The 25666-nt window shown below is 37.2% G+C and overlaps 3 protein-coding genes, 1 long non-coding RNA gene and 1 pseudogene across 10 annotated transcripts in view; 3 read left to right on the top strand and 2 right to left on the bottom strand.

Moving 5' to 3' along the window:
• Positions 1–25666, top strand: part of LOC103422793 (anthranilate synthase alpha subunit 2, chloroplastic-like) — a 78263-nt gene that overhangs the window by 25728 nt on the left and 26869 nt on the right. The gene's annotated exons all lie outside the window — the stretch shown is intronic.
• LOC114819465 (putative disease resistance RPP13-like protein 1) lies at positions 152–9842 on the bottom strand. Of its 6 annotated transcripts, none has more exons than XR_011573098.1 (6): positions 9497–9658; positions 8921–8986; positions 5747–5842; positions 801–4856; positions 506–688; positions 152–449 (listed from the first exon to the last, which is right to left on the bottom strand). XR_011573098.1 is itself a non-coding variant. In XM_070808037.1 (5 exons), exons 1-4 carry the CDS (start codon positions 9825–9827, stop codon positions 810–812), a joined length of 4452 nt encoding a protein of 1483 aa, XP_070664138.1. In that variant the 5' UTR covers positions 9828–9842; the 3' UTR covers positions 152–688; positions 801–809. The 6 variants fall into 6 exon arrangements, 4 of the variants coding, with proteins under 4 accessions (XP_070664138.1, XP_028944092.2, XP_028944093.2 ...); XR_011573099.1 differs by having other exon boundaries at positions 5747–5827; positions 9497–9656; XM_070808037.1 differs by having other exon boundaries at positions 152–688; positions 801–4783; positions 5747–5827; positions 9497–9842.
• LOC139189317 (uncharacterized) lies at positions 12871–16255 on the top strand. The gene is made up of 4 exons (XR_011573102.1): positions 12871–13297; positions 13376–13460; positions 13841–13928; positions 15510–16255. It is a non-coding gene; the product is annotated as an uncharacterized lncRNA (long non-coding RNA).
• LOC103447653 (putative disease resistance RPP13-like protein 1) lies at positions 16540–22346 on the bottom strand. Its single transcript, XM_029098342.2, has 3 exons — positions 21962–22346; positions 17118–21311; positions 16540–17005 (listed from the first exon to the last, which is right to left on the bottom strand). Exon 2 carries the CDS (start codon positions 20708–20710, stop codon positions 17219–17221), a length of 3492 nt encoding a protein of 1163 aa, XP_028954175.2. The 5' UTR covers positions 20711–21311; positions 21962–22346; the 3' UTR covers positions 16540–17005; positions 17118–17218.
• Positions 24389–25508, top strand: LOC114823043 (uncharacterized; annotated as a pseudogene).

Here is a 25666-nt window from a genome sequence, read left to right as displayed (position 1 = left end):
GCTCTATGCATCCCTAAGGGCATGATGAAATGGTAATCATTTGATAAGACATGATTAGTAGATAAGATCATCTTGCAGTACTAATTAAACAAATCGAATCTAGACTGCTTGAGATCGATTAGTAAACAACAGAGGGTTTTCGATACTCTGGTTGACAACATTCAAGCATGATCATAGATTCACAGTTCCATGGAAATGAAATCATCATCCATATTTTACAAACCAAACATTTGAATTCGAATTCTACAAAGTACCAAAATCTACCTCTCAATAGACATAATTTGGAAACAAACGTGAAAAAGGAAATTCGAAAACTAAAGCTCATAGACTTGTTGAAGCTCCTGTTTCACCGAAGACTAGTTCAATACAACAAACTGTCGTATAATATAACCACCGTAAGACACAATAAGAAAAGAGGAACAACTCCACTCCATTTAACCCATCAGTTTCTAGCCACAACAGAGGATATATATGCATATATTTATGAAGTGTATAATATAACCACCGAAGCCTTCTGAGATATGGTAGCTGTGCCAATGCTGGCATTGAAACAATGTGTTCACAATCCACAAGTCGAAGAGTAACAAGATGAGAGAAGGAACAAGTCATCTCCTAACCGATTTGGAATTTTTGTAGCTCCGTATCTTTCTCTCGCAAATACTTTCAAGTTTATATGGGACAAGAGTACCTGTAAAATTTGTTATTATGTGAACATTAACATTTGAAACATGTTTATGATTTAAAATTTACACAGCCAGATCGTAAATAAACATATAAACGCACGTTGATGAATTACGTACCATTGCAAATCATATCTCTCGGTCATCAATCACTACGTTGGGGATGTGAGAAATCTTGGCCCAATATTCTCCCGTGTCTCTCTGGCACCGTTGTGTTAGCAAATCACACTCGCGGATTTCTAGACCAAAAAGAGAAGTGGGTAGCCCTTCATCTGGCAAGCTCTGGAGTCGAGGACAAAAAAAAATGGTCAACTTCTTGAGAGAGATGATTTGTCTTAACGCCTTGCCGTCAATGGTTTTCAGATTCGGATGATGGGAGATTCCGAGAGAAGTGAGAGTGGTTGGCAGCAGCCCCTCTTCTGGAAATGATTCGACAGTTTCTTCTTCTTCACATTCTGAGAAGCTGACATCCAAGACTTTGAGAGAGGTGAGTGTTTGTAGACCCCACCGCATACGGTTTGCCATCAGTTTTTTACAACTCCCGATTCTGAGTGAACGCAATTTAGACGGCAATCCCCCTTCCGGAAATGATTCCAATTCTGGACAATCCCATATATTCAAAACTTCAAGGGATGGGAATTTAGATTCTTCCGCAAATGATTTAAATTCTTTACTCCCTTCTATGAACAGAGACTGAAGAGACGGGAGAGAGGCGTGCATCTCCTTTGGCAGTGACCTGAATTCTGGGCAATTCATTATAAACAAATGATTGAGGGATGGGAATTTAGATTCTTCCGGAAATGATTTAAATTCTTTACACCCTTCTATGGACAGAGACTGAAGAGACGGGAGAGACGGGAGAGAGGCTTGCATCTCCTCTGGCAGTGACCTGAATTCATTACATTCTTTGATTTCCATCGTCTGCAAGTTGGGCGCTTGCAGTCCTCCTCCATAGAGGAAACCCACAAATTCTGGGCATGCCATTATCTTCAAATCATAGAGGGATGGGAATTTAGATTCTTCCGGAAATGATTTAAATTCTTTACACCCTTCTATGGACAGAAACTGAAGAGACGGGAGAGAGGCGTGCATCTCCTCTGGCAGTGACCCGAATTTGTTACATTCATAGATTTCCATCATCTTCAAGTTGGGCGCTTGCAGTCCTCCATGGGGGAAACCCACAAATTCTGGGCACTTCTTTATCTTCAGACCAACGAGGGATGGGAATTTAGATTCTTCCGGAAATGATTTAAATTCTTTACACCCTTTTATGGACAGAGACTGAAGAGACGGGAGAGAGGCGTGCATCTCCTCTGGCACTGACCACAAGTTTTTAAAATGGCACATAGATATCCACTTCAAGTTGGGCGCAAGCAGCACTCCACCACCCACAAAACATACGAGATTCGGGCAATCTGATATTCTCAAGTCACGGAGGGATGGGAGTTCAATTTTGAATTTATTGCATTCTTGCGAATAAGCAAGGGATTCGATATTAACTTTCTGCAAAATTAGCCGCTCAAGTCTTGGGAAGTAGTATAACGGTAATTTCCCCGTTAGTTTGGGACAGTTCTCCAAACTAAGCTCGCAAAGATTAGGAAAATGTCCGCCTTCTTCTTCTTCACCTCCAGGGAAACACCACTCTTGCCATTCCCGCATATTGCGGAAACTCAGAAACTCCACAGATTTAAATGCAGGCCCATACAACTCAGACCCCACTGATTCCACTCCATTCAACCCATCAATTTCAAGCCATTTGAGGGACGTTAGTCGCCCCAATGCTGGCAGGGAGAAGCAATATCCACAATTCTGAAGTCGGAGAGTGATGAGATTAGAGAAAGACTCATCTCCTAACCAACCTGGAAACTTTATACCTCCGTATCCCTTTATAGCCAGTACCTTTAGATTTGTATTGGGCTGCAGGTTGCCCAGCACTCGGCTATCATTTTGAGAATCAGCAGTGTCACCTTCCCATTGCAAATGTATTTCACTGAGCTTCTTGTCCCTCAGTTTGGCCTCCAAAGCATCCTCAGCATGTTTGATATTTTGAAGCCCTGAAATATGAAGATTTCCACTCAAATGCTGAAACCCCTTTAACTCATCAATGTATCCCCCAGCATCTTTGCTCAAGACAAACTCACCTCCAAATGTTTGGAGATCCTTCAACTTGCCCATGTGGGGGGGCATCTTTTTTATTTTCGTACCTCTCAAATCAAGATGGCGCAAGTTGATAAGTCTTCTCAAATCGGTGGGCAACTCAGCTAGACATGTACAATTTGACAACAACAACGTTTGTAAATTACACAAACTGCATACCGTGTCCGGTAATTTCTGGATTGGAGTGTTACACAAGTCGAGGTACCGTAGATGCTTCAAGTTGCTAATCAAATCAGGCAACTCCGTGATATCATGCACACGTAGTTTGAGAACTCTTAAACACTGTAGCATTAAAATGATATCAAGTCGTACTGTCGGCGAATAGAGAACGCCAAGAATGAAGGTGCGCAGATACTTAGCTTCATAAATAGTGCCAAATCTCTTATAATCAACATTAGATGAATATTGCAAATAAGAAAAATGACGACCCTTGCTCACAACGTCCAATGAGAAGTCGTGGTCTTCCAATCTAATGCAAAATTCCCCACACACGTATGTCGCCAAATCATGCATCAGATCATGCATGATGAAACAATCATTTGAAGACGAGTATTGAAAAAATGACCGTGAGATTAGATCATCAAAGTATTTCTTTCCAACATCTTCCAACATAGTCTTCTTTTGGGGTTGTAAAAGATCTTCGGCCATCCACAGCAAAATTAATTTAGACTTGTTAAATTTATAATCTTTGGGAAATATGGAACAATAAGCAAAACAACGCCTCAGCTCCGGAGACAAGTACTGGTAGCTTAGCCATAGAGCCGGCAGAATGTCAATCTTTGCATCTGAGAACTCCCATATGTCACTTTTTAGCACATTTTCCCATTCCTCCACATTTGATTCAGAGCGTAAGAGACCACCGAGAGATTTTGCAGCTAAAGGAAGGCCTTTACACTTGCTAACAATTTGTCTTCCAATTTCCTCAAGATTTGGATCTACACTTGCATCTTTGAAGGCATGCTTGGAAAACAGAAACCAACAGTCTTCCTCAAGTAAGTGCTTTAAATAGTGGGTTTGAAGAGTACCCATCGTAGATGCAACGCCATCATTCCTTGCGGTGACAATGATCTTACTTCCATAAGCTCCAGACTCGAAGGGGCGCCTTAAGGAATCCCAAATATTGTAATTCTCGTTCCAAACATCATCAAGAACAAAAAGAAACTTCTTCCCCGCCAAAGCATCCTTGAGTTTGACTTGAAGTTGGTTTAGGTCTGTGGAATCACAGGTTTGTGAAGTGACTGATGCATAAATTGTTTGTGTGATCTTAACAATGTCAAATTCATCAGAAACACATACCCATGCTCGGGGCTCAAAACGCTGCTTCACTCTCTCATCATTGTATAAGAGCTGAGCAAGGGTGGTCTTTCCGATCCCACCCATGCCCACGATGGGAATGACGCCAATCTTATTACAAGTAACATCATCTGATAGCAACAATTGAATGATGATTTCCGTGTCATGATTTCTTCCATACACTTCAGAGCCTTCTACTAAAGAAGTTGAAGGCAATGTTTGTGAGCTTCTGTGACTACAACGTTCTTTCAAACCGAAAACATCCTTTTGTTTTGAAATGGAGCTTAGCCTCTCAAGAATTTCCTCTATCTTGGTGTCTACAGACTCATCAAAAGCATGGAAAGAAGCAGATATGAGGTCTTGTACCTTGCTTGTGCAACTTCCAAATTCTGCTTCAATTTTCCGCCTTAACGCTTCTGTCTTGATCTCGTCCAGTAGGTCCTCAGCACGTAAGACTGCCTCTTTAAGCTTATGCAGCCACTGCTTCACCCTTGGGTCACGTAATTGCTTTTGCTCGGCATCATAATAAACAGCATCGACAGACATCAACTCGATGCTCAACTTCTCCAGCAACCCATCAGTCAATTTCTTTCCTCTAATGAAGTTCTTGACCTCCTGAGAATCCAACTTCACAAATACTTGCTGGAAGAAACCTGAGAGAGCGGCTCCACCTACCACCTCCAACGCCATGATCGATCTCTTCTTTGCAAATGGAATTGAGTTTTGCTGGGAGAAGATAATCACAAATTAGCTAGCAATATCAATGTAACGAAAACCATGGTTAGTTTTCGCTACAAATAAACTAATTCAAACCAAGAGTTATTGGATTGATATTAAACAAAGACTGACTTTATTATATCTAACACAAAAGTAAGATGCGTTTGGAGTCATTTCTCGTCGGCAGCCCAATCGGTCAAAGTGAATAGTAAGTTAGTAACGGCCTTTAGTGAACAGTAATTGTCCAAATGCATCTCCACCAAATATTTTTTTAATAAAATAATAAATAATTTTATTTTTAATTTCAAATGACAATAAAAGATTGGTTAAAAAGTATTTGAAAATATTGAAATGTGATGTAAAGTGGAAAAATATGGCTAGCTATTTATAGAAAAAATTTATAACTTTTTGTATTTTTTGTATTTTTCTAATCAGGGCTAACATCAAAGTGGGCCAGTCAATTCGGACCTGGGGGAAAAGTGGGGGATCCAGGGGAGCCCAGGTTATTGGAATGGGCTGGAGCTGCCGTTTTTTTTTTTTCTTGGTAGGGGGATTCCAAAGCTCATCGCTCAGGGGACTTGGCTGGGCTGGAAGTGTTCTAAAAATAAATACAAATGAAACATAGGTCCCTTATGTTGAGGGTTTCAAAACCGTATAAAACATGTAAAATTTGTAAATATATTTACGACACGCAATACTATGTACATACATGGAATGTAGGAAGGAAATTATAGACCTTTTGTTTTGAATCAAGAAAAATACTAATTCTAAAATACAATTTCAAGAACCCTTACCAGGCAGTAGATCATCAAAAAGAACGCTAATTCTAAAGTACAATTTCAATTTCTCTCTATGTTAAAAAGCATGCAAGCAGAGAGAAAAGGCGTAGTTTCTATTACCTACGGAATTAGCTTGTAAAGACTTGCCCACTGTGTTCAGAATCAGTGTCCCTCCATTGTCAGCATCTTTAGAGAAATTTTCTGTAGATAATTACACTGTAAAAATAAATCCATGTTAAATTGGAAAGAGCTGCTATTCATAACGCAAACAGAGTTGAAACAAAGACGATCAAGTTATGTAAGTAATTAAATATATGAAAAAATACCGTCCAAACCGAAGAAAAATTCTACTTTTTAACAATTGAACTTAATATATGAAACCACCAATTTAGTCGCAAAAGAGCAACCATTAAACAAAACATCAACCGGAAAACCATTAAAACAAAAGGGCTGCTTGATGAAGTTTCTAATACATCCTTTTGCTTTATCTCTAAGCACAAATATGGAGTATAAGATGAAATAAATAGCATACTCTACAGCCGTACAACTCTGAAGTTAGACATCAACTTACATTTTCTGACAAATAGAAACTCAATGAATCATAGTTGTATTCCAACTTCAGAATTTAGACATCATTATGTTTGTCTTATTCTTTGACAAATAGAAAATGCTGATTCAATGAGATAAACATATGATTATTCTTGATTATGTTGCTAACGATCCCATTACATACTCTCATTTCTTTTTACAGTTTACAAACTGTCATTAATTTGTTACTTATACACACTCTAATTTCTTTTTAATCGTTTTATTGAGCAAATAAAAAATGAATCAAATGTTATCTAGTAACAAACTCATTGAATCATTTTCCTACAAGTGATCATTTCTCCTCTACGATGTTATTTAGTAAGAAACTCACTGAATCATGCAATAACAAAATCGTTAATTGTTATTAAACTTGTTTTCATCTCTCTTTGTAATCTCTAGTCACTATTTAAATCTAAGATTGATAAGATGAGATATCATAGTTTTAGATGTGCATTGCTTAGAATAATAATTTTCTTAGATCAACAAAATAGAATATACCCATAGAAGTTTAAAATATAGATTAGAAAAAAATTGAATGGATCTTATATAAAAAGAAATGGGTACATGTTATACTAAGAATGGATCTTATATTAAACTTGTTGGTTTTCAGCTTTTGATCTAGGTCTCTGACATTAATGAAATAATGTATTTATATGTAAGTTATTATATGCTTAAATTGAAAATTGAAATTTGTAGTTATAGTTGTTTATATTTATGAGATTTTAAATAAAACCCATAATTAGTGGAATTAAAAATATTAAATGATAAATTATACTCTCCAATATATTGTGTATATACATTCATAAATAATAGTAAAAAAATTATTGAACCAAAACATGGGTACATTTTCCAAAAGGACAAAATAACTTAAATTTTAATGAAAATGATACAATTTTAATATATATATATATATAAATTAAAAATAAAAAAGACCTAACACACAAGACCCGTGCATGCATGAAACCAAACACTGTATTAAATTGCAGTATCTGAACGGTATTACAATATTTATTAGTCCAATTTCATAAATAGTGTCCAAATCTTGATTATGTTTCATAAATAGTGTCTAGTTCTTGATCATGTTTAATAAATAAAGCCTAGTTATTGGGTCCAGTTTTATAAATAATGTATAGTAATTAGTATAATTTCATAAATAGTGCCTAGTTATTTGCCAACTTTCATAAATAATGCCTAGTTGATCTTGTTTCATAAATATTGTCTAATTCTTAGTCCAGTTTCGTAAATATTGTATAGTCCAGTTTCATAAATAATTTTCATCTATTGGTTTAGTTTATAAATAATGTCTAATTCTTGTTTTCGTTCATAAATAGTGTATACTTATTGGTTCAATTTCATAAATAGTGTCTGCTTATTGATTTAGTTTCATAAATAGTGTCTGCTTATTGGTCAACTTTTATAAATAGTGTTTACTTCTTGGTTCAGTTTCATAAGGTTTGAAACTTACTCTTTTTGGTCCTGTAAAAGCACTCATTGCGCCCAAAATGATGAACCCATAAATGATCCATTAGATCAAATCCTTGAGAAGATTATGTTCTCGAAAATTATATTTAAAAAGTTGTTTTCAATTACTAAATTAAAATTTCCTCACATTTTTTTACATACCTACAAAAATAAATGTAACTCTCCATCCAATTTTTTGAGCTTGAGTGTCATCTTGGAGAAACTTTACCTTGTGCCCATAACACAAGTGGCACACCACATGTTATTATGTAAGTAGTGAAAATTTTTATTTTTTGTGTAATTAATTTTTTAACACAAGAATCTCACAACTTGTATAGAGACACGTGGTGTACCACCCCGTGCTCCGGTCACATTGAAAAATTTCTCATCATCTTGACTATTATTGGGAAAAAAACACCACAAATATAAAACTGGGGAATGTAATTTAGTTTGAACTCTTTTTCTTATTTTAGCAAAAATAAAATAAATAAATAAAATATTAATGTATCAAACAATAAAAAAAGTGGAGTGTGGAAGGGGGTTGGGGGACGCGCCCAGCGCAAGTTGGGTTTTTTATGTTTTTTTTTTAATTCTTTTGTCCTTATCATTAAATAAAGTTAGTAGATGATTTTTTATTAAAATGTAAAGATTTGATGCTTTTTTTCATTAGTTTTTCTTTAAGAAATATCAACTCAAGTAGAATTATTGCCATTTTTCCGACCCAAGGAAAAGAAGACTTCAATTATTAGGTTATGTGAATCGACTGATAGAGCCAAGCAGAGATCGCCACCTACCTATTCCAAAGCTAAAATTTCAAGATGAAATCTACATTAATGATTTGGTGACATGACTCAAATGTGAGAACCAATCAGAGAGCACCAAAAGATAAACCTCGGTACTCGAGCAACAAAATCACAAACCAAGGAATGCAACGATTATGATGTACTCAGTTATATTTGAGGGAAAAGACTACAAAACCTACTACCCCAAGCCTATAATGTTATATCATCAATGGTTACAAATAAGAATCAGAATAAGCATCATAATCCAAAAAACATGATTTTATCACGCAAAGAGAAGAAGGATATCAGCTGAAGATTTTCTGTACTTAATTATCAAACCACTGCATACTTTGATTGTGTGGGAATAGTTTTATGCCAATAGAAGCAATATGGCTTCGCCCAACCCAACAAAAGGGTTTTCTTTATTTGTTGAAAAAAAATTTCACATGCAACATTCATTTACCTGTAATTGAAGAATACGAAGCGCTGGAAACTGGAATTCTTCCACAAAAAATCAAAACAAACTCCCCTGCAAAGGAACCATACTTAATTTCAGCAATCTTATCTAAGATTTAAAAATAATTTTAAATCTCATACTAAACAAGTTTTTGAATCTGAAAAGAAAATTGTTTTTAAGAGATATTCTTAAAAAAATGTTTTGAGAAATAATGAATTTTTTTTAATATGATACCAAACAAGCCCCTAAAAGCCTTTGGAGCCTGAAAGCAAAAGTTTCAAAATCAGAAAAACCAATGAAACCAAACCCAATTTAAAACAAACTTTTCAAGTATTTGAATATTATTTATGGATGAAAATCATTTTTCCATTTTGTATTTGTATTAATTCTATGAAGCATGCAATTAGTGAAAAAAAAAACCAAATTCAACACATCTAGAATTCAAGAATCTTGAGTACCTAACTGACCCACAAACACTACTCTTTTTTATAACAAAGCCTCGACCATTAACTCAGAAAAGACTGCATGCTACCCAGAAAAAGAAAAAACAAAAAGAAGCCCCAAATTGGTAGGAGAACTCACCATGAAACCGAACTTTTTCTGGGCTTAAAGCTTTCTTCGAATCGGGACCGGATTGTGTTGTGGTTAACAGGTTTTGAGAGAGATTTTGCTGGGTTCGTGGTCTTTTTAGAGAGAGGATTTTTTGGTTCGTGGTTTGTGATAGAGAGAACTGGGGAGATTCTGGACGCAAATGGAACAAACAGGTATCTTCTAAGAGGTAGTGGCACCCCCAGCCAACAAATAGTAAGGGGAAATTTGTAAATCCGCTGTTTAAGATTAAGAAGCAAAGCAGGAAAGGGAAGAAAAACCAAAGGTATTTTCGTGAAATCACTGTTGGTAAACCGTGTCCCATCAACTGAAGTTTTCGTATAGATATAATGATACAATACTAATAGTGCCGTATTATGGCGGCTGGAAGCTGATTGGAAATCTCACAAGGCATGGAGGAGCCTTTGGTCAAAAGCAGAGCGAACTTTAGTCACAAAGCAGGCACACCTACCATATAGCTTTTTGGTCTGTCATATTATATATTTTATCCTATTTTAGTATGTTTTGGTAATTATTTTGGTATAATTTTGATACTTAACTTTATATTGTCAATATAAAACATTTGACATCCTTTGGAGCAAAACGTGATCAAACGGGTGAATTTTAAATTGATTCAAATTGGAGGACGTTCGTGAGTCCTTTAGCTCGTTCGTGTCAAACTTTTGGTTTTTTCTACCAAATGATTATTTTCTAGCGATGAAATAAAAAAGCAATGCGTGATGCTGAAAAGTGACTTTTTTGGCTTAATTACGATTTTATGAGCCTAAGATGACCTCTGTTGGGTTCATGACCTTCTGGAGAAGTGTTCAGATTATTTGAAACTTTAAATCCAGCTATTTTGGGCCACTTTTGGAGGAGATTTGGATCCAAAACGTCGTTGTGCAGATTTTGAGCTGATTATCCTAGTCAATTTAGGATTATGTTTTCTAATTTATTTCAATTTATTTGGTCTCCTAATTTTATTTTAAGTCATTTTCTAGGAAGGATTGGATTTTCTAAGTAGTATAAATAAGCCATTGTGGCCGGCCCTATGTTCTTCTTTTCAACGTGATATATGAGAGAGAATTTTGGCCAAAGTTTAAGAGATTTTCAAACTTTATTCTACAAGGTGTTTTCACTCTTTTTCTATTTCAATAAAACTCTTTTGGTTGAATATGCATAATTAACTTTCTTTTGCTAGGGTGGGGCCATTAGCCTTAGCATGAATATGTGGTTTTTATTTTATTGCTTATGATATTATGTATGCATGCTTTGAATTATTAATCACTGCATTTAAATAGTCTCTATGTTTTAATGCTTTGCTACCATTAGAATGTTTAGATAAGCAATCAGACGCAATTTATGTTGGAATGTCACCTTGAAATTGAGGAATGCTTCTTATGATTAATAATTGTAAGTCAATTAGGGCGAATGCCATGTCTTAAAGGTAGCATGATTTTTCAAAGGGTTTTCACAAAACATAATGAGTCATGCATGTTTATATTTGATATGAATGCTATAGACGGATTGCATGTTTGATATACGTTCTATCTTGAATGCCACAAGTTAAATATGCATTAGGAAAACCTAACATTCAAAGTTGCATGTGTAATTCATAAGTAATTAGTGAATCTACAAAGAGTTGTTAAGATGACAGTGGAACCCTAATGCTTTTACAAATCTATTTCTCAAGGCCATTTCTTTTTAATTTGATTTCTTTAAAATTAATTTCTTGTTGATTTTCCTCAATTACTTTTATTAAATTCGTTTTTATTATTTTTAGATTGAAAAACCACTCTTTTCAAACTTTGTTTTCAAATAATTAACTAAGATTTTATTTTTACATAAATTGTTTTAGATAATCCTTGTGGGAACGACCTTACATGAGCATTTTTACTACAACTACCTTGTTCTCTTACAAGTATTTTGTATGATTTTTAACCCTCTTTATGCAAATACTAAAAATCCTATCAGCTGGCCATCACGTGGATTGGTGACGAATCCATAATATGCATAAAGTCATAACTCAAGTTTTCAACTATTAAAATCTACCGAAATAGGGATAAGCCCAAATTAAAACACCTGCAAGTAACCACATTTATTGCATCCCCGAAGGACCACACTTAATGGGTCTCTGACACTATCTTACATGCATACAAAATCATACACTAGCCGTAACTAGTGTAAGCTGAAATCTAATTATGTCATTGTCGAGTAATCTCGAGATGATGACAAGCTGAGAATATAAATGTGTAATCATGTCACTACCACCGAGTAATCTCGAGGTAATAGCAAGTTGAGAATATAACTGTGTAATCACGTCATTACCAAGTAATCTCGAGGTAATGACAATTGAGAATATAATTGTATAATCAAAAGAGGAATTAGAACGGTAAACTCTGGTTTGCGCTTGCTCTGAAAGTTTCAAGTCATATTCCAAAAAGTACCAGAACGCGCATCTCAAAATCCCAATAAATATACTTCGGAAACGACTTCAAATCATGGAGGAAATAATATAACTCAAGCACAGGAAATCGAAAAGAATGGATGACAACGCATCTTCCAATCACGTTTCAACGTATATAAAACGCTTTAGTTTCTGATTTGGTGGAAGACTTACTCACATATAAAGAACGTATCTCGAGCTACAATAAACTTAGCTATACAAAAAGTAAACAGTAAAGTTGAGCATTGACATCAACAATGTCATTTTCTCAATCACCAACGTCAGTACGCGATTAAAGCAAACACAAGAGAAAATTGTAAAAGAAATACGTTTGAGCAATCTTAGCAAATTTCAGGGCAAATCAACTTAGCGCAAAAGAAAGAGTCAAATTTTGAATAGCGGTGAGTAAACAAGTTAGCAACAAAACAATGAAAATTGTAAGAATTGAGAACCAGAAAATATATAGCTTGAAAGGTGAAGATTCCTAGAGGAAAACTTCACTTTGTCAAATTTTGAATAATGGTGTCGTAGTTTGCTCTTCATTAATTGGCCAGATATGAGAGAAGCGTCTCAACAGAAAACAAGCTATGTATTTTGGCTGTCATAGGCTCAACATTATCTATTCTAAAATTGAGGAAGAATTTGACTGTAGCTACAGTCAAGTTTTTGCCCCTCGATTTCACGTTACTTACAATAATGCCATCAGATTTGGCTGAATATTTACATCTCTACCGCTGACCATAATTTGGGTCTTTTAGGGCTGTTGGTTTTGGGCCCGAAGTGGGCTTCGATGGTGACCATTGAATGGGTTAAAGCCCTGAACGTCAAATGCCTATTTTATCCTATCTACTTTCTAAATCCGACGCACTGGATTGGAAATTGCGTGGGTATTTTGGTCATTCTCAGGTTTGGGAGAGTGGTGGTGTTGCCGAGGGTGAGGGAGGAAATTGAGGGAGGTTATCACTGACCCGATTGAGTGAGGGATTTTGTGAGGATTCCACTGACATGATTGACTGAGGATGGTCTGACATTCGGTAAGGCAAAAATAGAAAGAGAGAGGCGGGTTGCAGAGGCAGAGAGAAAGAGGGAGGGGTGGGGGCACTGAACAGTAGCAAGTAAGGCTCTTCTAACAGGAGCAACCAAGGTGTTTTGATGCTTTATTTTGGCGGTGAAAGGAAGGGTCACATGTAGAGAGAGAGGTTTCCTTTCGCGCACATTGTTGTTTCCATCCGTTTCAATCGCTTCGACAGCAAGCCGCCGCCACCACCACCTAGAACAAAAAATAAACACCCGCCACTGCTCTTCAGCCATCGTCTCCGGCGATCCATTCAAATCTCCGATCGAAATAGGTATTTACTTCCGATTCCATTGATTTCAGATCGTTCAAACTGAATTATTGTTGAAATTGTGTGATGGGTTGAATGCAGAGAGAAACTTAGGGAAAGACGAGCGACGTATTCAAAGGGTACGAGCGCCACTAAATTGAGCTCTCTGCCAACCTCATCAAAAAGTGTACGGTAGCTTATTTATGTGTCAGCGAGCTCGGTTTTGGTGATGTTTGGTGCCCAACAGTGTTGCAAGAAAAAAATGAGTGGAAAAAGATGAAATTGGATTATGTGTTTGTCTAATTTGTTAAGTAGTCTGAAATCCAGAGGTTTATTTGGTCCCTGCCACTGAACTTTGATTTCTGCTATTAATCGCTGCTGAAATGTGACTTTTGCTATTAATTTTTTACCTTTCATATTTATGCTACTTTTGGATTCCGTTCGAATTAAATATTGTAGTTAATCTTGATATGAATTCTCTCTGCAACAATAATTAAGGATTTTAGTTTAAATTATTACTATTTTGTTCTTGATCTGGCATTGAATCTTTCTTAATTTGGACTGCAGGTGGTTTTGACATGGAGGAGAAACTGCAAGAGGTTATGATCTTGCTGCACTTAAGTACAACTGTTCTTCAACTCATATAAACTTTCCGGTAGGGTTCAAACTGTTAAGAGTTTTATGATTTTGTAAAAGCTTTTTAGTAGCAGAAGCTTGGTCTTTTTGCAGTTGCGTTATTACACTATACAACTTGAGTTAGTATGGGTTTCTTGCTAACAGATATGACTTAGGAATTCTAAAAGCGGTTGCATTTTACAATATACAACTTCAGTTAGTATTAGTTTCTTAATGAGTGGCATGTGAATGTCAAATTTTTTCTTAATTTAATTTCTGAAAGAAATGCGTTTAAAGGTGGTGCTATGTGATGAAGTTAGCCTTCTTTTTTTTTATTATATACTGGTGGTGGACATTTTTAGCATATTGGTTGAGAAAGATTTATCATTTTCTATAAGATAAAGCTTCATTCTCACCATGTTGTTGATGTTTGTGATTTGAGTTTATAGTGCTTCTAAATGCTGTTTTAATTTAGGAATTTGAATAATTGTTTTAATTTAGGTTATTGCAGGATTTGAAATTTGTGATGATCATTTTCATATTTCTATAAATTTTGAGAGAAAAAAGCATGTGAAAAAGCACATTAGTCTCTAGGTATAAATCCCATTAGTCTAATTATGGCTAGGATAAAAAAGCATGTGATAAAGTGAAGACGGGGATAGAGAAAAGGCTTTTGGGAAAGTGCAAAATGGGATGAAGATGGTTTGGGGGGAGGGAGGGGAAGGAGGAAATTACTCAAAAGAAAGGGAAAAAACAGGGGAACAAGCTTATTCAACTAGCTATCCAGCCAGTTCATATAGTGTCTTGCAAGTTGACATTGTTTTTATGTAGTAAGTTTGAAACCAAACTTATGTGTGAAATTAAGGTCATTTACTATTAGATCACAGCCATACTATTGTCTAATGGTCACAATTTCATACTACCTCTTTATTTCAACCAACCACTATAAAAAATAATGACTTTGCTAAGAAGACTAAACTTTGTATTTGAAAAGAACCACTAATTTAAAAAGAAGACAATAAAACACTGATTGAAAACCATAACCATAAATATATTGGCTCTTGATGTTAACTTAATAGAATGTAAAATCAAATTGAACTGCTTATTTTACCGTATCGATTCACCTATCTCTTGATTTTTCAATTATTTGGAGATGACTGTTAATTTGTGATTTTGTGGGAATTACTCAAGTAAAATGTGCGTTGTCTAAATTGCTGCATTTGAGAATGCGATTGTGTTGCTGCTGCCTTTTGAGTGAATTTTTCTATGAATATTATTCATGGCTGTTGTCAATTATAGTTTGAAACCCCACAGCAGAGCGGGGGCAATTTTTCTAGTATTAAGCTGTAACAGATACCAGAAAACCGAAAAGCTCTATAGACAGTAATTTCGTATGTTCGTGATGGTAGTTTAAAGTACGGTAGACAAAAGAAACAAATAGGACAACTATTAGAACAAAACACAATGAGAAGATATTGTAGTAAATGATCACTTCTTGCTCAACATTGCGGAGGAAATACTAAAAGCGGATTTTTTGCCCCAATGACGAAGTGGAAATTTTAGACTATTATGCGACAATACGATATAATCTGAATTGTAAACTTTGGAAAACATCTTCAAGGAATAAGGGCTCGCCCTCAGGTGGATGATGAAGCTGGTACTGCGTCAAATCTATGCCCTCAATGTGGTACTGAATATGGTGGGGTTTGCAATCAAAGCACTATCCATCTGCAATGTCAAGCATGCGAAGGAATGACGCCTCATGAAGTAATAACAGTGTACCTCAACACTGTTTAGGATGTGATCAGGCATTTTGTGGTACATATTGGCACGCAGGGGTTGCACAAAGTGATTCTCGCTGTGTGTGCATTCGCGAGACTTTTAAACCAATCTCAGAACTGACCATCTCTAGAATCCCTACTTCCGCACATGAAAACAATCGACATGAACAAGTTATCACTGAGAAATGTATTGCACTGTTGGGAAGAACATTGCAGGATGTTATTGCAGAATGGCTTGCAAAGTTGAACAACAGAGAAATTGATCGAACGAGGATGCCCCAGAATCATGCTGAGGCAATAACTTCTGGGACACCTACGTGCAATTACTGTTATGAGAAGCTGATCTCCTTGCTCTTGTACTGGTTTCGGATTTCGATTCCCAAATATCATCTACCCACAGAGGCATCAAACAGGGAAAATTGCTGGTATGGATATGCATGTCGGACACAGCACCATAATGAAGAACATGCTCATAAAAGAAATCATGTGTGCCGGCCAACTAGGGGCACTTATATGTAGATCTTCTTTCTCTTGTTTCCTCTGTTTTGAGAATTAGAAATTTATTACAAGCTTATCTTCTCTGGTACTACTGAGATTTTCTGGCAGCCAACATTTATGCATAGGAGTTGTTTACTTTTGTTTGCTCATAAGTTTCGCGTACATATCATTGCACGACTTCAAACCTACACATGCGAAGCAACTTGAAAACTTTTGAAGCTCTGTGCATCCCTGAGGGCATGATGAAGTGGTAATCATTTGATAAAGACATGATTAGTAGATAAGATCATCTTGCAATACTAATTAAACAAATCGAATTTAGGCCGCTTGAGATCGATTAGTAGACAACCGAGGGTTTTCGATACTCTGGGCTTACAACATTCAAGCATGATCATAGATTCACAGTTCCACAGAAACGAAATCATCATCCATATTTTACAAACCAAACATTTGAATTCGAATTCCACAAAGTACCAAAATCTACCTCTCAATAGACATAATTTGCAAACAAACTTGAAAAAGGAAATTCGGAAACTAGGGCTCGTAAACTTGTTGAAGCTCGTTTTTCACCGAAGACTAGTTCGTTCAACAAACTGTGGTATAATAGAACCACCGTAAGACACAGTAAGAAAAGAGGAACAATTCCACTCCATTTAACCCATCAGTTTCAAGCCTTCTGAGAGATGGTAGCTGTGCCAATGCTGGCATTGAAAAACAATATTCACAATCCACATGTCGAAGAGTAACAAGATGAGAGAATGAACGAGTCATCTGGAATTTTTGTAGCTCCGTATGTTTCTATCGCAAATACTTTCATGTTTATATGGGACTGGAGTACCTGTAAAATTTGTTATTACGAGAATATTAACATTTGAAACATGTTTATGATTTAAATTTTTCACAGCCAGATCGTAAATAAACACATAAACGCACGTTGACGAATTACGTACCATTGCAAATCATATCTTTCGGCCAGAAATCGTTATGTTGGGAATGTAGAAATCTTGGCCCAATCTTCTTCCGTGTCTCTCTGGCACCGTTGTTTTAGCAATCACACTGGGAAGATATCTAGACGAGAAAGAGAAGTGGGTAGCCCTTCATCTGGCAAGCTCTGGAGTTGAGGACAATAATAAATCTCCAACTTCTCGAGAGAGATGAGGTGTCTTAACGCCTTGCCGTCAATGGTTTTCAGATTCGGATGATTGTAGATTCCGAGAGAAGTGAGAGTGGTTGGCAGCAGCCCCTCTTCTGGAAATGATTCGCCAATTTCTTCATCTTCACATCCTCTGAAGCTGACATCCAAGTATTTGAGAGAGGTGAGTGTTTGTAGACCCCACCGCATACGGTTTGCCATCAGTTCTTTACAACTCCAGATACTGAGAAAACGCAATTTAGACGGCAATCCCCCTTCCGAAAATGATTCCAATTCTGGACAATCCCTTATACACAGAGACTCGAGAGATGGGAGAGAGATTTGCATCTCCTCTGGCAGTGACCTGAATTTGTTACATTCTTTGATTTCCATCTCCTTCAAGTTGGGCGCTTGCAGTCCTCCTCCATGGGGGAAACCCACAAATTCTGGGCATCCCTGTATCTTCAAAACAACGAGGGATGGGAATTTAGATTCTTCCGGAAATGATTTAAATTCTTTACACCCTTGTATGGACAGAGACGGAAGAGATGGGAGCGAGATTTGCATATCTTCGGGCACTGACCACAAGTTCTTAAAATGGCAAATAGTTATCTCCTCCAAGTTGGGCGCAAGCAGCACTCCACCACCCACAAAACATACCAGATTCGGGCAATCTGATATTTTCAACTCACGGAGGGATGGGAGTTCAATATTGAATTTATTGCATTCTTGCGAACAAGCAAGGGATTCGATATTAACTTCCTCCAAACGTACCCGCTCAAGTCTTGGGAAGTAGTATAACGGTATTTTCCCCGTTAGTTTGGGACAGTTCTCCAGACTAAGCTCGCAAAGATTAGGAAAATGTCCGCCTTCTTCTTCTTCACCTCCAGGGAAACACCACTCTTGCCATTCCCGCATACTGCAGAAACTCAGAAACTCTAGAGATTTAAATGCAGGTTTAATTCCCCCATAAAACTCAGACCCCACTGATTCCACTCCATTTAACCCATAAATTTCAAGCCTTTTGAGGGAGGGTAACTGCCCCAATGCTGGCAAGGAGAAACAATATCCACAAGTCTCAAGTCGGATAGTGACGAGGTTAGAGAAAGACTCATCTCCTAACCAACCTGGAAACTTTGTACCTCCGTATCCTTCTATAACCAGTACTTTTAGGTTTGTATTGGGGTGCAGGTTGCCCAGCACTCGGCTATCGTTTTCAGAATCGATAGTGTCACCTTCCCATTTCAAACGTATGTCACTAAGCTTCTTGTCCCTCAGTTTGGCCTCCAAAGCATCCTCAGCACGTTTGATATTTTGAAGCCCTGACACATGAAGATTTCCACTCAAATGCTGAAACCCCTTTAACTCATCAATGTTTCCCCCGGCATCTTTGCTCAAGACAAACTCACCTTCAAATGTTTGGAGATCTTTCAACTTGCCCATGTGGGGGGGCATCATTTTTAATTTTGTACCTCTGAAATCAAGATGGCGCAAGTTGATAAGTCTTCTCAAATCGGTGGGCAACTCAGCTAGATATATACAATTTGACAACAACAACGTTTGTAAATTATACAAACTGCATACGGTGTCAGGTAATTTCTGGATTGGAGTGAACCACAAGTCAAGGTACCGTAGATGCTTCAAGTTGCTAATCGAATCAGGCAACTCCGTGATATCATGCCCACGTAGTTTGAGAACTCTTAAACAATGTAGCACTAAAAGGAGATCAAGTCGTACTTTCGGCGATGGAAAGTGATTGCCAAGAATGAAGGTGCGCAGATACTTAGCTTCATAAATAGTGTCAAATCTCTCATAATCAACATTAGATGAATATTGCATATAAGAAAAATGACGACCCTTGCTCACAACGTCCAATGAGAAGTTGTGGTCTTCCAATCTAATGCAAAATTCTCCAGATACGTAAGTCGCCAAATCATGCATCAGATCATGCATGATGAAACAATCATTTGAAGACGAGTATTGAAAAAATGACCGTGAGATTAGATCATCAAAGTATTTCTTTCCAACATCTTCCAACCTAGTCTTCTTTTGGGGTTGTATAAGATCTTCGGCCATCCACAACAAAATTAATTTAGACTTGTCAAATAAATAATCTTTGGGAAATGTCGAACAATAAGCAAAACAACGCTTTAGCTCCGGAGACAAGTACTGGTAGCTTAGCCATAGAGCCGGCAAAATGTCAATCTTTGCATCTGACAACTCCCATATGTCACTTTTGAGCACATTTTCCCATTCCTCCACATTTGATTCAGAGCGTAAGAGACCACTGAGCGATTTTGCAGCTAAAGGAAGGCCTTTACACTTGCTCACAATTTGTCTTCCAATTACCTCCAGATTTGGATCTACAATAACACTTGCATCTTTGAAGGCATGGTTTGCAAATAAAGACCAACAGTCTTCCTCAAGTAAGTGCTTTAAATAGTGGGTTTGAAGAGTACCCATCGTAGATGCAACACCACCATTCCTTGCGGTGACAATGATCTTACTTCCATGAGCTCCAGACTCGAAGGGGCGCCTTAAGGATTCCCAAATATTGTAATTCTCATTCCAAACGTCATCAAGAACAAAAAGAAACTTCTTCCCCGCCAAAGCATCTTTGAGTTTGACCTGAAGCTGGTTTAGGTCATCACAGGTTCGTGAAGTGACTGATGCATAAATTGTTTGTGTGATCTTAACAACGTCAAATTCATCAGAAACACAAACCCATGCCTGGAGCTCAAAATGCTGCTTCACTCTATCATCATTGTATAAGAGCTGAGCAAGGGTGGTCTTTCCGATCCCACCCATGCCCACAATGGGAATAATGCCAATCTTACTACAAGTGACATCATTTGATAGCAACAATTGAATGATGGTTTCCTTGTCATGATCTCTTCCATACACATCAGAGCCTTCTACTAAAGAAGTTGAAAGCAATGTTTGTGAGATTTTGTGTCTACTACCTCTTTTCAAATCAAGGGCATCTCTTTGTTCTACAATGAAGCTTAGCCTCTCAAGAATTTCCTCTATCTTGGTGTCTACAGACTCATCAAAAGCATGGAAAGAAGCAGAGATGAGGTCTTGTACCTTGCTTGTGCTACTTCCAAATTCAGCTTCAATTTTTCGCCTCAACGCTTCTGTCTTGATCTCGTCCAGTAGGTCCTCAGCATCAAGGACTGCCTCTTTAAGCTCGTGCAGCCACAGCCTCACATGTGGGTTACGTAATTGCTTTTGCTCGGCATCATCATAAACAGCACCAACAGACATCAACTTGATCCTCAACTTCTTGAGCAACCTATCAGTCAGTTTCTTTCCTCTGATGAAGTTCCTGACCTCCTGAGAATCCAACTTCACAAATACTTGCTGGAAGAAACCCGAGAGAGCGGCCCCACCTACCACCGCCAACGCCATGATCAATCTTTTCTTTGCAAATGGAAATTTTGTGACAGAGTTAAGAGAATGTATAACAACTAATCAAAGACCCAGGAGGATCTGCAGAAGCAAAAATCTTCAACGCCATGATCAATCTTTTCTTTGCAAATGGAAATTTTAACAATAATTCACGCGGTGTTGGTCGTGGAACCTGGCATCCCTCTGCCGAGCAGCTTGAGCATCTAGCGCAGCCCTTGAATTATGCGGGCCCAGTCCAGCATCATCAGCAACATTCCCTTCCACAGCAACTGGCGCAGCGCTTTGCTCCTGTTTGGCCCAATTTCTGTTCAATTCTTCTCAGCCGTTTGCTCCCAGGCCCACCTTGGTGCTATAACTGCAAGGGCGTGTCTAAGTTGCGGACAAAGTGTGCGATCGTCCGGACAGCAATCTGATGGCTGAGATTTGGCGAGGTCTGCGTAGAACCGGTTCAATCTGCTACAGCATCGGCTCAAACGGCTTTGGTTCTTCCAAATAAACCTCTCCAGCTTAAACCACTAAGTCTTGGCTCGCTCGCCCGCCCGCCCGCCCGCTCGTCAAGATCCACTATGATAAGACCCAATTCTCAATTCCCTTAATCAACCTGCAAGTAGCACAAGAAAGCTATGGAAGAAGAGGGAAGGAGAGATGAAGGAGCAGAGCTCCAAATATTTTTGTATTTATTTTCTTTGTTGTAAATTCTGATCTGATTACAATACTCAGAACTAGTGCTCTTATACCAGTCATGACTCCTCATGCCAGCTAGCAGTTATAACAAACTCCACTAAAACATGAATAAGCCTAATAATCCCAAGAATAAGTGATTAAGCTAATCACTAATTACAGATCATATCATTATTCCCCTCTTAAAGAACAAAAAATACTCGATATTGTTCACTTTAACGAAAAATTACATTTTTACACTAAAAAGTCAATCTTGCTATTGTTCCCTTTACCCTTTATTTTGTTCTTATTCATAAAATTCAAAGATTTCAAATCATTTTCATTAATTTTCTTAAAAAATAAAACAAATAAGGGTTTTCTCAAAAGTTCAAAACAACCATATAAACCAAAAATCTCAAACCCCAATTGGGCAAATTCCAAATTAATACAGCATCAATCAATTGGGAAAAAACCCCAAATGGAAATGTACCTCTTCTCTGACTCAACAATCTGCGATCTCTAGAACAAATCAGTGAAGGAAGAAAAAAAGGCCAAAATTAGGCGTTGAGTAAATACGGAGGAGGAGCTAACCATGAAAAGGAGGCGAGAGAAAGAAGTGACGTAGTCGGAAATGATGTGCGTTTATCGATGCGTAGTGACGTCAGGGAAGCGAGCATCCGAGTCTCCACCACGCATCCGACTCGGTGGACATCGCCAATTTTCTGTAATTCTTTCCAAATTCCAATCAAGAAAAATTAAAAATTGTATGTAAATTTAAGCTTTACCTGTAGATTAGCAACAACAAAGGCAAACTGATTCCAATGGTCTGGAGAAATTTGGGTTTTAGGGATTTGAGTTAACTGAAATTGATTTGGAAGAGCAGTTTTTTGTTTCGATTCACGGTGCAGCACGATTGAAGAGGTGGAGAAGTACGGAATGAGAGAAAATTTGGTTGAGCGGTGCTGCAGACTCCCAGGGGAATAACACGGTGCTGCAGAGAAATTTCCTTATGCCACGCGTGAAAAACATTTTTCCGTACACACGTATGCCTATATGGTAATGTGGGGATTTCAACAGCACAAAAACTAGGAACACAGAAACACTAAAAATGAGGGCAAAAACGTCAAAACATTGTTTCTTATGAACAATGTTTTTCTCATTCCACTTTAGTATATACTAGCCTCCGTGCATATGCTTACGCACGTGCAGAGGATATTTTTTGAATCACGACGTGCTATACACGACTTACACGTTTTTAAATGTATATATGTGTGTAAATTGACAAAATGAAAGTTAAATATTTGAAGTAAATGAATAATCTTAGATCATGCTAGAAGAAACCCTTCATAAACCAATTAAACCAGCTGAATTCACATAATAAAATCGGTCTCTATAGAATTTACATTAAGAATAGAGAAAATAATATTTAATAAATAATTGATTGAATCACATTATTGCTAGCTCATTGTGAGACTAAGCCCACCCCTCTCCATTAGTGTAAATAATATCGTTTGTTAAAAAAAATCATTTAACAACTAATTTAATCACATTATTATCCTCGTGCGAAATACTTTTTTTATAACCAGCATTACATGCCTCTTAAGATATTTTGAACGTGTTTAAAATAGATAAAATAATATTTAATAAACAACTGATTGAATCACATTGTTGCTAGCCCATTGTGAGGCTAAACACACCTCTCCCCCTTAGTATCGATAATATCGTTTAAAAAAAACAGTCATTTGACAATTAATTTAATCACATTATTATCCGCATGTGAATGATCTTTTTTATCACCAACATTGCGCGTCTCTTAAGATGTTATAAACGTGTTTAGAAATAGATAAGTTTCAAATTCTTTTCACGTTTGATTGTTTATTGGCCAAAGTTGCAAACTTTTCATTTTTGTTGTTAGGGTTTTTGAAACAATTTCCAAGTGAGACCTATCAATTTTCATAAATATTTCTATTGGTTTTCCGGTGAGAATTGTGTGAAAATTAGGTCATACAAGAGAACAAAAACAAGAGCGAGATTGCATAAACGAAGGTTCAAACTATGAACATAGAGTAAACATGATATACATTTTGTAAAGGGGACCACATTCTGTGGTTTTGCAATCTTGGAGTCCAGGTTTTAATTCAAGAATTGAGAAAGTGTCTCTTTTAGAATGACAATTGTGTCTCCTTAAATCTGTTTGTATGTGTTCTGTGGTATAAATTATATTACTAGAATGAACCTTTTCCGGCCAGAAATGATGCCGCTGCTGGGGACCCCTTCTCCTCAAGCCTTTTTGACTCTCTTGTTAATTGGCACTTACTATCTTCCATGAATTTTGCTAGTATGTCGTTATGCTTTGAGTGGTTTGGTATTGCTGTGCTTTGAAAAAAAACTGCTGTGAGAATAAGCGGCTGTGCTGTGAGAATAAGCGGCTGTGAAATAAATCAACAGAGCGTTTGGTAAACTTTTTTGTAAAAGTGCTTTTGGAAAGAAAATCAGTCTGATAGTGGGTCTTTTCATTAAAGGAGCATTGTAGCTCCGTGTGCTTTGAAAAAAAGCCAGTTTTCCAAAGCTGCAAATAGCAACTTCAGCTTTTTCCTTTGATTTCAGCTTATTCTCACAGCAGCTTCCAAAATAAGCCCTTTTTTTTCAGTTTACCAAACACCTAAAACCCTCACAGCTTTTTTTCATAGGTGTTTTTTTTTTAAGCACCTCACTCCCAAACTAGGTCTTTAAGAGCTTTTACATTTAGTTGGAATTGTTACGATCTAATATATGTAGTTGTAGGATGTCTGAAACATGAAGTTGATATGTTTATCGGTGTTGAAATGTTAGGGGCGTTACCATAGCATATTTCATGAATCTGTCTTGTTTGAGTGCAAATCTGTTTTCTTTTCGTACTTGGATGAATTATCTAATTAGCGGTAAAGATTTTGTTCGATAATTAGAAATTAAAATTGCTCTGTTGCTCATAAATAGTTGAATATATAAGTACTTGTTTCTTTTTAAATGAACATAACAATGGCCGGTTACTTATCTTTGAGATCTAAATTAATGGTTTCTGGGTCCTTTGTGAATATATTCAAGGGATGGCAGAAGTTGGAGAGAGCTCGGGTGCAAAACCCTGTGAAGAATTCTGGGCCAAGCTCGTTCCATCAGACTTGAGATATCCGGATGTTGAAATTATTTCATATGAGATTGTAGTTTGCTCAGAGATCTTGTTCTCTTCTATTCACTAAAACGCACCAATGATGAAGTGGCAATTTTAGACTCTTATGCAACAATACAATCTAATATTGTCGTAAACTCTGGAAAACATCTTCGCAGAAAAAGGGCTCGCTCCCAGGTGGATGAAGAAGCTCATAATCCATCAAATCCATGCCCTCAATGTGGTACTGAATATGGTGCGTTCCGCTGCAATCAAACCACTATCCATCTGCAATGTCAAGCATGCGGAGGAATGATGCCTTCGTGCACCAATAAGTGTACCTCAACACTGTTTAGGATGTGATAAGGCATTTTGCAGTTTATATTGGCATGCGCAAGGGGTTTCACAAAGTGATTCTCACCATGTGTGCAGTCGCGAGACTTTTAAACCAATCTCAGAATGGACCATCTCTGGAATCCCTACTTCAACTCATGAAAACAATCGACATGAACAAGTGATCACTGAGAAGTGTACTGTACAGTTGGGGAGAACATCACAGGATGTTATTGCAGAATGGCTTGCAAAGTTGAACAACAGAGAAATTGATCGAACGAGGATGCCCCTGAATCATGCTGAGGCAATAACTTCTGGGACACCTACGTGCAATTACTGTTATGAGAAGCTGATCTCCTTCCTCTTGTACTGGTTTCGGATTTCGATTCCCAAATATCATCTACCCACAGAGGCATCAAACAGGGAAAATTGCTGGTATGGATATGCATGTCGGACACAGCACCATAATGAAGAACATGCTCGTAAAAGAAATCCTGTGTGCCGGCCAACTAGGGGTACTTATATGTAGATCTTGTTTCTCTTGTTTGCTCTGTTTTGAGAATTAGAAATTTATTACAAGCTTATCTTCTCTGGTACTACTGAGATTTTCTGGCAGCCGACATTTATGTATAAGAGTTGTTTGCTTTTGTTTGCTCATAAGTTTCGCGTACATATCATTGCACGACTTCAAACCTACACATGCGCAGCAACTTGAAAACTTTTGAAGCTCTATGCATCCCTAAGGGCATGATGAAATGGTAATCATTTGATAAGACATGATTAGTAGATAAGATCATCTTGCAGTACTAATTAAACAA

Source organism: Malus domestica, chromosome 11, assembly GCF_042453785.1.
Source record: "Malus domestica chromosome 11, GDT2T_hap1".
Classification (NCBI taxonomy): Eukaryota; Viridiplantae; Streptophyta; class Magnoliopsida; order Rosales; family Rosaceae; genus Malus; species Malus domestica.
Note: the sequence above shows the minus strand (reverse complement) of the source record. Positions and strands in the feature narration are given on the sequence as shown.